The sequence below is a fragment of the Elephas maximus genome, chromosome 26, assembly GCF_024166365.1.
Source record: "Elephas maximus indicus isolate mEleMax1 chromosome 26, mEleMax1 primary haplotype, whole genome shotgun sequence".
NCBI classification, from domain to species: domain Eukaryota; kingdom Metazoa; phylum Chordata; class Mammalia; order Proboscidea; family Elephantidae; genus Elephas; species Elephas maximus.
Genome location: NC_064844.1, coordinates 27,353,534 through 27,369,167, shown reverse-complemented (window position 1 = coordinate 27,369,167; position 15,634 = coordinate 27,353,534). Strand labels below are relative to the sequence as shown.

The 15,634-nt window shown below is 35.6% G+C and overlaps 1 protein-coding gene across 2 annotated transcripts in view; it reads right to left on the bottom strand.

The window, feature by feature from the left end:
- Positions 1 to 1,540: 1,540 nt before the first annotated feature.
- HEATR5B (HEAT repeat containing 5B) overlaps positions 1,541 to 15,634 on the bottom strand; it is a 122,614-nt gene continuing 108,520 nt past the window's right edge. For both annotated transcript variants that reach the window (XM_049870227.1, XM_049870226.1), the window contains exons 34-36: positions 8,561 to 8,712; positions 5,346 to 5,559; positions 1,541 to 2,418 (exon numbers count right to left, since the gene is read on the bottom strand). In XM_049870227.1, coding sequence (XP_049726184.1) covers positions 2,114 to 2,418; positions 5,346 to 5,559; positions 8,561 to 8,712 — 671 coding nt within the window. In that variant the 3' untranslated portion in view covers positions 1,541 to 2,113. The remainder of the gene's footprint in view (positions 2,419 to 5,345; positions 5,560 to 8,560; positions 8,713 to 15,634) is intronic.

Sequence of the window (15,634 nt, the reverse complement as noted above, 5' to 3'; positions counted from 1 at the left end):
CCATAGAGTTTCTAAGGAGCGCCTGACGGACTCTAACTGCTGACCCTTTGGTTAGCAGCCATAGCACTTAACCACTACGCCACCAGGGTTTCGAGAACTTATAAAGATGCACTGAAAGAAAGCGAGAAGGAGGGAGCGAGGGAGGAAGGAAAGAGAGAATTATTGTTAATGCATGTTGCAGCATCCTGAAGTGGGAAATGATGGGAAAAGTCTGGGAGGTCCCCAAAACAGGAGAAAATAGCCAAGGCAGAAATAAACACAATCTATAAATAGATGAATGAAAAGGGCTTACATAGTACATTCATGTGGGCAAAAAACAAGATTGAAATAGCGTGGCAGTTCCTTAAAAAGTTAAACATAGAGTTACCATTTGACCCAGCAATTTCACTCCTGAATATATATCCAAGATAAATGAAAACATACATCTACACGAAAACTTGTAGATGAATGTTCACAGTAACACTATTCTTAATAGCCAAAAGGTAGAAAACCAAAGTCCATCCACCAATGAATGGATAAATAAAATGTGGTATATCCATACAATGGAATATTATTCAGACATAAAAGGAATGAGGTACTGATACATGCTATAACCCTACTGAATCTTGAAACAATTAGGTGTAAGAAGCCAGTCATAAAAGACCACATATTATATGACTCAATTCATATGAAATGTCCAAAACAGGAGAATCTATAGACACAGAAATTAGATTAGTGGTAGCCTAGGGCTGGGGAAATGGCATGATTGTGAGGTGATAGCTGAAGGTACAGAGTTCCTTTTTAGTATGATGAAAATATTCTAAAATATTTGATTGTGGTAATTGTTGCACAACTTTGTGAATATAATAAAAACCACTGAATTGTACACTTTAAATGGGTGAATTGTATGGTACATGAATTATACCTCAATGAAGCTGTTAAACAAACAAGAATAACTTTGGAAAAGTCTGAAAAAAAAAAAACCCTGTAGGAATAAAAGTCAGCGAGAAAATAGGGAGAGAAAGCACCTAATTGAGGTAGCTGAAGGAGTGATTAATGAAGAAAGGCAAGGTGAGCTGCCTATTGGCAAAGGTATGAAAGAGAATAATAAACTAGACGGCTAAATAATTATACACTTGGGAGTGGTCAGAAAGGTGACGTGCTTTTGAGAATATAGCCTATGTAACATGGTTTGGCAAAACTTGGTGTTTAAAATTTGCTAGGCCAAGTGGGAAACATTCATTTCCTCAATTGTCTACTTAACATGGTAAAATTCTCACTGCATAAGAAACTGGCAGAACTATCTCTAATTCATTTTTGTATGCCCTGCGGCAACTAGTTTGATGCCTTACACACAGTAAACCCAAATCCAATGCCGCTGAGTCGATTCCGACTCATAGCGACCCTATAGGACACACAGTAGGCTCTCAATAAATACGTGATGAACAAAACTAACCATCATAGCTAGAACTTGAAGCTCTATAATTACAAAACATAACTGAAGCCAAATTTTAGCCATTAAAAAAAGCAGAACTATTATACCACAGTTGAAACGTTTTAATGGACTTTTAAATGAGAGTTTTAATTCAATTAACAACTAAAATATACACAAGAATAATTTAGTAATTTAATATGAAAGTAAAAAGATCTATCAGAAAGGTAGGGACAATCTGGGAAATGCTAAGAAAATGCTGTGACTTCTTTCATATTACATACACCACAAAACAGATGCTTTTCATTATTTTGGTAACTTAAAATTTAAATTCTGCTTATTTTTCCATTCAATTTTCTTCCTGACAGATGCTGAATTCTGATCTGTTTTCCTGACAATATCGACAGACTTATCCAACTACATGATACAATTATGTTTTCAGCATTTAAATTTAGAAACTATGGCTCAGTGTCTAAAAAATAAATTAATTAATAAAAGAGAAATGTTACTAGGAGAAAAATGAAAACAAATTTACCACATGATAAAAATAATTACTCCTCAAAATCAGTAAGTGGTGTGAGCATTATTTCGCTTAGCACACTTGGAAGCACTATATTAAAATGGACTTAAAGCATGGAATGATACAGTGGCTATCACTAAGTGCTAGCTAACAATGTAAATAAAAATGAATGGAAGAGAAAATTAAAAAAAACTTGTTTTTAGCTTAATTGTTGGAGCAGAGTATGTGGCCGGGGCTGGCTGCCGGGCAGCTGCTTTAGCCTTGCTAGCTTGGCTCGCTCGCACGGCAGTTTCCAGACGCACTTTCAACTCAGGAGCCGCCCCCATTACTGTCTTGAAAGCATGTGGATACAGAGGTCCAATATGCATTAAATTCTGGAGTGCAAACTCATGAAGATCTTTGGAGGTTGTACTTGCTGAGGCAAAAGAAACTTCATCCAGCAGGTACGAGATCAACGTTGGAACTAAAAGAGCAAGTAACTGTACTCCTGTAAATGCAAAAATAATGTATGAAGAACCTGAATATCACAAATTTAATTTTAAAGCTAGGCAACTACAATGGTAGTTTGAATTATAAAAAAATGTAAGTAAACATGCACAATCTGAGATCTCAATGATAATTCATAATTAATATTAAACATTTACCAAAAGGAGAGGCTATTAGGGCTGGAGACAAGGTTTGTTAGTATTGTGTATTTTACATTTACGTTAATTTGTTTTATTAAAAAAATACTGGTCAAAAGGTTAAAAAGGAATAAAACATTAAAACTGTCAACTGGCAGAATGTATTTTGAGAGAAAGATTATCTAATTTTAAAGGGCATTCCAGAACAGGGAGGCTGAAGTATGAATAGAAACCTGGTGAGCATCTATTTATCATTATTTAACTAGAACTAGATATTCCCTTCTTTTTCAATAGAAAAGCAATACAATAGTTGTCTCATTTCTTCATTCCAAAAACTCCACAGTTAGTGAGGAAAAATCCCTCAAAAATAAAGGAATATATAAAATTGAAAGCTAAACAAACAAAAACCATGTCTGGCTGACATAAATTTCAAGCCCTAAAAATGATTTATTTAGAAGCTTAATCTCCTTTTGCTAGTCTCTTTGTTCATGCCCACATTAACAAATTCATCCTGAAATATAAACAGCATTAAAGCTGATTTTTCTAAAAAAAAAAAAACCCAAAAACTTATGTTCTTTTATAATCAATGTTGAGAATAATGCTTTCTCTACTTTTAATTGGAAACCCTGATGGTGTAGTGGTTAAGTGTTACAGCTGCTAACCAAAAGGTTCGCAGTTCAAATCCTGCAGGTGCTCCCTGGAAACCCTATGGGGCAGTTCTACTCTGCCCTATATGGTCGCTATGAATCGGAACTGATTCGATGGCAATGGATTTGGCTTGATTTCCTACCTTTAATTTACACTAATTTTTGTAAATTAAATGACAACAGATAGAATTAAAGCCCAGGCTGTAAGGGGGCAGGAGCATCTGAAACAGAATGTGGGATATAAGATTTACTAATGTCACCAATTTACTAATACCACCAGGAAACCCTGGTGGTGTAGTGGTTAAGATATAGCTCATTAATACTTAATATTACAGATTGGTCTGGTAACGAGTTAAAATTACAGTTCTTTTGGTTATTTTATGCTTGAAATTAATTAACTCTTACTTGGAATAAGGTCATTTCATGGACATTGCTAAAGCCTAATTATTAAAAAAAAATTATTAAACTATTTAATTTCATAAATAATATATAAATATATTCTTACTGGTAAAAAATAAAAACAATACAGAATTATTGAAAAAAAAAAAAGGTACATGACTTGCTTCCCTACTTGTCCTCATACTAAGTTTAATTCTAAATCAGGGCACCTGTTCAGGAACTGATCCCAAGGGTCGACACAACTCAAATGTGTATGAGACGCTGACAACGCAAAAAGCAGTAAATTTAGTGCTGAGACTGTAAAATGAGTAAGATTTGGCCCTTATTTTTATATAGTTTATAACCAACTGAGTAAAATAATACAGATAAAATTATGTTGAGTTCCCAAAGATAGACCATGATGTCAGTCATAAAATTTTTAGCAGATAATCTATTAACATCAAATTTCAACTGAACAACTGCTTCACAGCAGCTCTTCTTCCCCACTTTCCCAGTGCTGGCACTGGTTCCGCGCTTCCTCCAGGCAACACAGCAACCATTGGCTCTTCTTTTTTTCTTGCTCCCTATAACCAGGTATTCATTAAGTCAGATTAATTTTTTTTTTTTACAGTCACTTCTGCGTTCTTTTCTTTTACTATCACAATTCAGGATTATTACTATGACAGCACTGGGTTTTTTTTTTTTTGGAGAGTTATGGAAACCCTGGTGGCATAGTGGTTCAGTGCTATGGCTGCTAACTGAAAGGTCAGCAGTTCGAATCTGCCAGGCAGGCATTCCTTGGAAACTCTATGGGGCAGTTTTACTCTGCCCTATGGGGTTGCTATGAGTCGGAATCGACTTGACGGCAGTGGTTTTTTTTTTTTTTTTAGGAGAGTTATTGCAATAACTTTAAAATCTCTGTCTCCTTTCATAGTTCCTGCAAATTTTTGCAAGAGAAGAGAAAAAAAATTTTGATAGGGAAAAAACCGATATAAGTTTTACCTGAAGAGCGATCTGGCAATATACGTTAAAAGCTTTTAAAATATGCATTTCCTTCGACCTAGTAATTTCACTTTTAGGAATTTATCTGATGGAAATGATAAAAAATGTGTGTAAAGATTTCTGTACTAGGATGTTCATCTCAGAATTTTTATGATCTCGAATCACTGAAAATAGCTTAATCATAAGTTACTAGTTTAAAAAGAACAGTCTCTTTGCAGTAATTAAAAATTACATTTTAAACACAAATATTAGATTGTGATGAAATCAAGACTGAAGTAGATAACAAAGAGAAGTAGGCATTAAGCTGTATAAGTCTCTAGTTAAATGTGGTAGCTAGTTTTTCATTAAATGAAAAATAATAATTAAAAATTTCAAAATTTGAGGTATTTTTAATAATGATTTTGTTATTAATATTAATCTAGTTATATTTGTTATAAAGCGTTACACCTCTACTAAGACCAGAATGTTTTTAAATAAATCTATTAGAGATTGATATTTTTGCTAGTTCTTAAACAGTGCATTCATAGAAAATAAAAAAATCAGTGTACTGAAAGTCATTAGTAACTAATTTTAACTTCCTGCTTATAAAAATATAAATCAACTCAGAACACTATGTTACTAACACACACAAAAACACTAAGCTTTCAGACAGTAAACACTCCTTAGTCAACTTACTGTTGCAAAGCCTGTGTCTAACATCAAACAAGATTTGTATAATACAGATCTTCATTTTAGACTATTGGCTTTTTTAAGGAAATACTTACTGTTCTGTTCTTCACCAAGAGCAACCAATGTTTCAAGTACTTTGATTCCTTCCTGAACAGCTACAAGTTCAGTGTTACTGGTTGGTCTGTTTCTTTCAACAGCTTTTAGCTTTTCAACCACTATTGGAGCTAATGAATGGATATATGGAGTTGAAAGGGCACGATTGGAATGCTGGAAGACTGAGAGGAGAAGCTGGTAACATTTGGCTTGAACCTATATAAGAAAACCATTTTATTCATTAACATGCATGATAGTTCTTATGTGCTCTATATCACATTGCATCTTAATATTATACTGAAAAGATACTGCAGGATGAAAAATAGAAATGTGGGATGCACTAATGTCATTTGCTGAATAGCATAATTAAGCTTTCAATAAGCTAATAATAAGTAAATAATACTAACTGAAGAGAAATTAAATAAATATAACTCAGTTACCAAATTATCATGCTTACATAATTTGCATATTTCTATAGTGTAGAAAAAATCAGAAACTAGGAATTCTAATTTCTGTTTTTTTATTCTTTTAATTTGCAATTAATTTACAAATGTCCCTCCTACTTTAGTGAAGTTAATATTTGAATGATCTCAAAGAAAGCTATAACAACACACTGCTTAGACACCTCAAACGAATTTGGATTCCCTGGAAATGACTGCTTACACCAATTTATGCTTATCAGGTCTATAAAGTCTCAATGGCTCCATTTCTGAAAGATTTTGTTTTAATAATGACAACAACAACAAAGGAGAGAAGGTCAATCAACATATGGGACAAATAGCAGAATAAAAATGTTGCAGTGCTAGAATTAAAATACTTGTCAATTAGTGGTTATTATGGGAAAGTATCAAACAAACTTTATTAAAAACAAATGAGGCTATAAAATTTCTCATGGACTTTACCTTTGCATACAAAATGTGTTCACAATTTTAAACAAAAGCTGTTACTTTTTTAAGTTTTACAACTCAGAAGATGATTACTTGACACGTAAGTAACTTTTCATACAAATTATTCTGTAAAAATACCATCTCTCATTGATCAATTTAAGGAAAAATAAAACTTCAATTTTTATAAATGGCTACTGGATTTATGATTTTTCTGTATTATAGAACACTTATAATAAACTTGAAAAATACAGCCATGTAAAGAATTTTTAAAAATCATACACGAATCCGCCTAAATAATTTACGAGGCATCTTAAGCTTAGTATGTCCGAAACTGAACTCTAATTTCCCCGTCCTCAAGTCTGCTCCTCTTCAAGTGTTCCTAATTTCAATCAACAGCACTACCATTTGTTTATTTCCTCAAATCAGACACCTAGATGTCATTTTTGACATGTTCTTCACTCTTACAAACCCATGCAACTTTATCTAATCCATCGCGAAGTCTTAACTTATTCAACTACCTAAGTATCTCTGGAATATATCCGTGTCTCTTCCCTGTTGTTACTACTCAAAATCAACGATAAACAGCCTCCTAACTGGTGCATCGGCATACATCCATGACTCCTTCCAATCTTCTTCCACCATGCAGCAGTGGCCATTTAAAAAAGCAAATTTGCTATCGGTTCCCTGCCTATTGCCCTTAAAAACTAAAAAACAAACACAAAACAAAAACAAACCCACTGCCATTGAGTCGATTTTGACTCATAGTGACCCTAAAGGACAGAGTAGAACTGCCCCATAGGGTTTCCAAGGATAGGCTGGTGAATTTGAACTGCTGACCTTTTGGTTAGTAGCTGTAGTTCTTAACCACTGCCCTACTAGAGCTCTGTCCTATTGCGCTTCAGGACAATTTTTAAAATCTTCAACATGAACTATAAGTAGGGTAACCATCCATCTTGGTTTGCTAAAAACACTGTCAATTTAGGCCTTTTATCCTTGTATAAATATTAAAAACATCTTCTTTCACTATCGAATGTGCTGGTTTAGACAAATAACTCTCACAGCCAGACAAGCCATAAAGTCATAAAGCTCTTCCATGATTTGTGCTCTCTCTGGCAGCCTTTTATAGGCTCTCCACACTCTAGACATACTAACCTTTTTTTCAGTTTCTTATTCCAGAGTCCTGTATTCTCTTAAGTCAGAGCTTTGCCCATAATGTTCTGTCTGGGTAGCTCTTCCACTCGTTTTTGTCTAGGTACCTCCTACTCATCCTTAGAATCAGCTTAAACATACTTTCCTTATGTGGCCTTCTCTACCACCACAGAAAAATGTAGCCCTCCTGTAGTAAGCCTCTATAACACCTTATATTTTCCCTTTATAAAACTGATTACACATCTAAAGCCTGTCTTCCCCACTAGTCTCTAAGCTCCCTGAGGGAAGGGATTATGTCTGCCTTGTTCATTGCTCTATCTTCACCATCTGGCTCAGGTCCTAGCACATAGGAGCTTTCCATTGATTTTTTTGTTTTAAGGTTTTAATAAATAGAAGATCTACATGTATACCCACGAAAAATTATAACTAAGACTTTAATCTCATGTTGATACAGCTAAAAGAACTTAAAGAATAAAAAACTAAATAGTGTGTTACATCATATTCTAAAAAAATTACTTCTTGAATCTCAGAGACAAGGGTGGTATAATTTCCTTGTTGGCTTCAACTATACATATTATGTAATCTAATATATACTATCCAATCTAAATTTTTCTTCAAGCAAGTGAAATAATTCTTTCTCTTGTTTCTGTATATATTAACATGCTAATTATTTTAATAAAGAATATGGAAGATTAATCATAATATTATCCAACAACAATTAAGAACTTTACAGACATTATTTTACATAATTCTCATAAAAATCTCATTAAGATACTATTAGAATCCTCTTTTTACAGATTGATAAAAGGAGCTCCAGTTGTTCAAGTTCACTATACTAACATGTGCTAGAGATGGAATTCAGACCCAGGCAACGTGACTGGCCATTACACGTTATTGTCTCCCTATAAAGATTACAAAATAATCCATTAGACACCTTTTAGCTCTAAATTTCTATGATGATTTGAAATATACAATTAGATCAATGTAAAAAAAAAAAATCAATCTAGATGATATCCAATGGTGTTTAGGCCCAGTGATCTTTCTCAACTTTTCCACTTAAAAACCATACTGTAAATACTTAAGATTTGGTGGGATCACCATATTTTAATGAATCAACTTGAAAGTTTCCTGATAAAGTGGAATGTTTACCTCTATGTTTAATTTTTTTATGTGTAACTTACCCATGGGTCACATGAATTTAATGCATTTTTAAATCTGTTCATGCAGCCATTCTGTAATGACTGGACTCCTATTATTTCACTACTAGCAGACCACAGGAAGAGTGCAATTGCTGTTAGCATGCTTACTTCATCTGGCATAGGCATAGAATCTTCTGAAAATAAAAAAGAAAGCAATATACTGTTTCGGAAATGTTTTGGAATTCCAATCACAACCACCATCCCTCCCCTGCCCCCCATATTTATAGCAGTGTGTGCCTCAATCTACTACAGTCTACAAACAATATATGAGAAGTCATCTAGTGTGGAGGAAACTGAAGGTTCTTTATTAGAAGTCTCTGTACTTTAAGTCCTTTCTCCTTGTTTTTCTAGATGATACGATACTAATTAAAAACTTTCAGGCAAAAATCCTAAAGAGAACTCTAATATGGAAAACAAAGTAAGATACAAAAAATGATATGAAAATAAAAAATTAAAAGTAATTTGACTTGTTTGGTGCGTAGACTGATCAAAACTTTCAAACCCTTGCATTCCAACAAAGTTAAATGATAATAAGATATTCTAATTTATTTAAAAAACCAGAGTAGATTTTGTTAGTGTATCACCTTTCTATTCAGTAAACTTGAAAACCTCTAATTTCCATTAAACCATAAAAAGATATCCTGTATGATTTCCTGAAGACAGTATTCTATCAATTTTAAATAATTTCTTGCTACTGTAATCATTTATTTAGGAATAGACATAACTTAACCTAATGAAAATAAAGTATGGAATTAGTTAAATTTAAGAAATACATGAAATATGTACATTTATTCTAAAGAAGAATACTAATGAACATATAAAATAAATTATCTTGTGATACCATTTCTTCGACAGCTGAACTTATCAGTACTCTAGATGTGAATATGGGCTAATTTGGTAACTTTAAACAGACAACAATAATCAGTACCTTATGAGGATTACAAACACATATATTTGTGTTGCTAACATTATCTCATAATGAGGGTACCAGCTATTCATAAAATCGGATGGGCTAAGAACAATAGCCTAGAAGTCCATTAACTGCTTGTTAAGGAAGAACAGGTTTCAGATTTGAAGGTTTTAGCCAGTATATAATAACCTGAGTCCTACATGTTAAACCTGAGAGCTCTACAGTAGGAATATTATTCTAGTATTGAATGGCGGAATGACAACAATCGCTTATACCAGAGTTTTGTGAGAAAACAATCATTTGCTTTTTAAATTATTTTAAATTATGACTTTAAGAAGATTGCAGCATCTAAATACCATCTCCACTAAAAGGAACCAAGGTCTTTTTGAGAAGTGACTAATCCCAGAACAGAGACAGGGAAAATATAAGACGAATCCATTATATCTTGGTGCCAGAAACTAAAGATGTACTCAAGAAATATGGGGACATGTCAAAATGACATAGGAGCCACCTTGAAAAGCTCCCAATGGCCAAATCTGGGACAATTTGAGTATTAAAACTGATAATAACTGTAAGGAAGCCATCAAACTAAGAAAAAGAAACATGAGTCTGTTCTGATTTTAATAAATATGTAATAAAAGAAAGGCAAAAAGGAAGGTCTTCCTTTCAGTAGAATCATGAGTCAGAGCAAGGCCAAGAGCCGACTGCAGAACAGACCATCAATTGCTCATATGCAAGTTCAAGTTGAAGATGAAGAAAATTAAAACAAGTCCAAGACAGCCAAAGTAAGGCCTTCAGTATCCCACCTGAATTTAGAGACCATCTAAAGAACAAATTTGATACGCTGAACACTAACGACCAAGAGCAGACAACTTGTGGTATGCCATCAAGGACATCATACGTGAAGACAGCAAAAGGTCATTAATAAGGTAGGAAAGAAAGACCAAAATGGATGTCAGAAGAGACTCCGGAACTTGCTCTTGAATGTACAGTAGCTAAAACAACTGGAAACAATGATGAAGTGAAAGGGTTGAACAGAAGATTTCAAATAGCAGCTCAAAAAGACAAAGTAAAGTATTATAATGAAATGTGCAGAGATCAGGAGTTAGAAAACCAAAACAGAAGAACATGCTTGCATTTCTCAAGCTGAAAGAACTGAAGAAAAAATTCAAGCCTCCAGTTGCAATATTGGGCAAAATATTGAACAATGCATGAAGCATCAAAAGAAGATGGAAGGGATACACAGAGTCATTGTAATAAAAAGACATGGTCAACTTTCAACCATTTCAGGAAGTAGCATATGATCAAGAGCCAACAGTACTGAAGAAAGAAGTCCAAGTTGCATTGAAGGCACTGGCGAAAAACAAGGCTCCAGGAATTGACAGAACACCAATCAAGATGTTTCAACAAATGGATGCAGCACTGGAAGTGCTCACTCATCTATGTCAAGAAATCTGGAAGACAGCTACCTGGCCAACCGACTGGAAGTGATCCGTATTTGTGCCTATCCCAAAGAAAGTTGATCAGAAAGAATGTGGAAATTATTGAACAGTATCATTAATATAACAGAGAAGTAAAACTTTGCTTAAGATCATTCAAAAAAGGTTGCAGTAGTACATCAACAGGGAACTGCCAGAAATTCAAGCTGGATTCAGAAGACGACATGGAACAAAGGGTATCACTGTTGTTGTCAGATGGATCCTGGCTGAAAGTGGAGAATACCAGAAAGATGTTTACCTGTGTTTTACTGACTATGCAAAGGCATTCAAGTGTGTACATCATAAATTATGGATAACATTGCAAAGAATGTGAACTCCAGGACACTTAATTGTGCGCATGTGGAACTGGTACGAAGACTAAGAGGCAATTGTTTTAACAGAACGAACGGGCAAATCTGCTGCAAAAGACCTCTTTAAAGTGTTAACACGGCATGGTTTAAAATCAGCAAAGCTGTGTGGCAGGGTTGTATCCTTTCACCATTCTTACTCAATCTGTATGCTGAGCAAATAATCCAAGAAGCTGGAGTACATGAAGAAGACCTTGCCATCAGGATTGGAGGAAGACTCAGTAACAACCTGCAATATGCAGATGACACAACCTTGCTTGCTGAAAGTGAGGACTTGAAGCACTTATTCATGAAGATCAAAAACTACAGCCTTCCATTTGACAAAGTTCAACACTCATTCATGATAAAAACTCTCAGCAAAATAGGAATAGAAGGGAAATTTCTCAACATAATAAAGGGCATCTATACAAAGCCAATAGCCAACATCACCGTAAACGGAGAGAGCCTGAAAACATTCCCACTGAGATCAGCAAACAGAAAAGGATGCCCTTTATCAGCACTCTTATTTGACATTGTGCTGGAAATCCTAGCCAGAGTAATTAGGCTAGAGAAAGAAATAAAGGGCATCCAGATTGGCCAGGAAGAAGTAAAAGTATCTCTATTTGCAGATGACATGATCTTATACACAGAAAACCCTAAGGAATCTTCCAGGAAACTACTGAAACTAATAGAAGAGTTCAGCAGAGTTTCGGGATACAAGGTAAGCATACAAAAATCAGTTGGATTCCTCTACACCAACAAAAAGAACATCGAAGAGGAAATCACCAAATCAATGCCATCTATAGTAGCCCCCAAGAAGATAAAATACTTAGAAATAAATCTTACCAGAGATGTAAAAGACTTATACAAAGAAAACTACAGTACACTTCTGCAAGAAACCAGAAGAGACTTACATAAGCAGAAAAACATACCTTGCTCGTGGATAGGAAGACTTAACATTATAAAAATGTCTATTCTACCAAAAGCGATCTATACATTTAATGTAATTCTGATCAAAATCCCAAGGACATTCTTTAATGAGATGGAGAAACAAATCACCAATTTCATATGGAACGGAAAGAGGCCCCAGATAAATAAGGCATTACTGAAAAAGAACAAAGTGGGAGGCCTTACTTTACCTGATTTTAGAACCTATTATACCGCCACAGTAGTCAAAACAGCCTGGTACTGGTACAACAACAGATACATGGACCAATGGAACAGAATTGAGAATCCAGACATAAATCCAACCACATATAAGCAGTTTTGATATTTGACAAAGGCCCCAAAACAGTTAACTGGGGAAAAGACAGTCTTTTTAACAAAGGGTGCTGGCATAACTGGATATCCATCTGCAAAAAAATGAAACAAGACCCATACCTCACTCCATGCACAAAAACTAATGCAAAATGGATCAAAAACCTAAATATAAAATCTAAAACAATAAAGATCATGGAAGAAAAAAAAAAGGGACAACGTTAGGAGGTCTAATACATGGCATAAACAGTATACAGAACATTATAAAGAATGTAGAAGAAAAACCAGATAACTGGGAGCTCCTAAAAATCAAACACCTATGCTCATCCAAAGACTTCACCAAAAGAGTAAAAAGACTACCTACAGACTGGGAGAAAGTTTTTAGCTATGACATTTCTGATCAGCGCCTATCTCTAAAATCTACATGATACGCAAAAACTCAACTGCAAAAAGACATATAACCCAATTAAAAAATGGGCAAAAGATATGAATAGACACTTCACTGAAGAAGACATTCAGGTAGCTAACAGATATGAGGAAATGTTCACGATCATTAGCCATTACAGAAATGCAGATCAAAACTACAATGAGATTTCATCTCACTCCAACAAAGCTGGCATTAATCCAAAAAAAACACAAAATCATAAATGTTGGAGAGGCTGTGGAAAGATTGGAAAACTTCTACACTGCTGGTGGGAATGTCAAATGGTACAACCACTTTGGAAATCGATTTGGCGCTTCCTTAAAAAGCTAGAAATAGAACACCACACGATCCAGCAATCCCACTCCTTGGAATATATCCTAGAGAAATAAGAGCCTTTACATGAACAGATATATGCATACCCATGTTTATCGCAGCACTGTTTACAACAGTAAAAAAATGGAAGCAACCAAGGTGCCCATCAACGGATGAATGGATAAATTATGGTATATTCACACAATGGATTACTACGCACCAATCAAGAACAGTGAGGAATCTGTGAAACATTTCATAACGTGGAGGAACCTGGAAGGCATTATGCTGAGTGAAATTAGTCAGTTGCAAAAGGACAAATATTATATAAAACCACTATTGTAAGAACAGGAGAAATAGTTTAAACTGAGAAGAAAACATTCTTTCGTGGTTATGAGAAGGGGGGAGGGAGGGAGGGTGGGAGAGGGGTATTCACTAATTAGATAGTAGATAAGAACTACTTTAGGTGAAAGGAAAGACAGCACACAGTACAGGGGAGGTCAGCACAGTTGGACTAAACCAAAAGCAGTTTCCTGAATAAACTGAATGCTTCGAAGGCCAGCATAGCAGGGGCCGGGGTCTGGGGATCACGGTTTCAGGGGACATCTAAGTCAATTGGTAAAATAAAATCTATCAAGAAAACATTCTGCATCCCACTTTGAAGAGTGGCATCTGGGGTCTTAAATGCTAGCAAGCAGCCATCTAAGATGCATCAATTGGTCTCAACCCACCTGGATCAAAGGAGAATGAAGAACAGCAAGGACACAAGGTGATTACGAGCCCAAGAGACAGAAAAGGCCACACGAACCAGCGACTACATCATCCTGAGACCAGAAGAACTAGATGGTACCCGGCTACAGCCGATGACACCCCTGACAGGGAACACAACAGAGAACCCCTGAGGGTGCAGGAGAGCAGTGGGATGCAGGCCCCAAAATCTCTTATGACCAGACTTAATGGTCTGAGACTAGAAGGACCCCTGTGGTCATGGCTCCCAGACCTTCTGTTGGCCCAGGACAGGAACCATTCCCGAAGTCAACTCTTTAGACATGGAAAGGACTGGACAATGGGTTGGAGAGGGATGCTGGTGAGGAGTGAGCTTCTTGGATCAGGTGAACACTTGAGACCATGTCGGCATCTCCTGCCTGGAAGGGACATGAGAGGGTGGAGGGGGTTAGAAGCTGGCGAAATGGGACACCAAAAGAGAGAGTGGAGGGAGAGACCGGGTTGTCTCATTAGGGAGAGAGTAATCGGGAGTGTGTAGCAAGGTGTATATGGGTTTTTGTCTGAGAGACTGACTTGATTTGTAAACTTTCGCTTAAAGCACAATAAAAATTATTAAAAAAAAAAAAAACTACAGCATTCAGTATGGATTACACCTCAACATAAAAAAAACAAATATCCTCACAACTGGGCCAATAAGGAACATCATGATAAATGGAGAAAAGATTGAAGTTGTCGAGGATTCCATTTTACTTGGGTCAACAAATCAACACCCATGCAAGCATCAGTCAGGAAATCAGACACATTGCATTGGGCAAATCTGCTGCAAAAGGCCCCTGTAAAGTATTAATAAGCAAAGATGTTACTTTGAGGGCTAAGGTGTACCTGACCCAAGGTATGGTGTTTTCAGTTGCCTCAGATGCATGCAAAAGTTGGACAATGAATAAGGAAGACTGAAGACTTGATACATTTGTATTATGGTGTTGGCAAAGAATACTGAATATACCATGGACTGTCTGAAGAACAAACAAATCTGTCTTGGAAGAAGTAAAGCCACAATGCTCCTTAGAAAGGAGGATGGTGAGACTCTGTCTTATGTACTTTGGATATGTTATCAGGAGGGGCTGGTCCCTGGTGAAAGACAGCATGCTTGGTAGAGGGTCATCGAAAAAGAGCAAGATGCTCAGTCAGATGGATTGACACAGTGGCTGGAACAATGGCTTAAAAATTGTGAGGATGGTGCAGGTCCAGGCAGTGTTTCTTTCTGTTGTACACAGAGTTGCTATGAGTTTGAATCAACTCAATGGCACCTAACAAAAAGGAAGGTTTCCCTTTCAGTAGAATGTCAGCTAATAAATGTAAAAGGATAAATAAATGTAGATGTTAGAAAATTATCATTTTGAAAGCATCATAGCAGTAACTCATTCTGGCAGCAAGTGTCAATGGATGTTAAAACCACTAAGTGAAGGTTTAATGGGGAACAGAGAATTGACACAGCTTCAAACCATCTCTCTACAGATTACTTATTAATTATAAAAGAGAAAAATGGCAACTTTAGAGGGAAGAAACATGGAAAACATCTGCTTCAACAAGTTATTAAAGTTCACA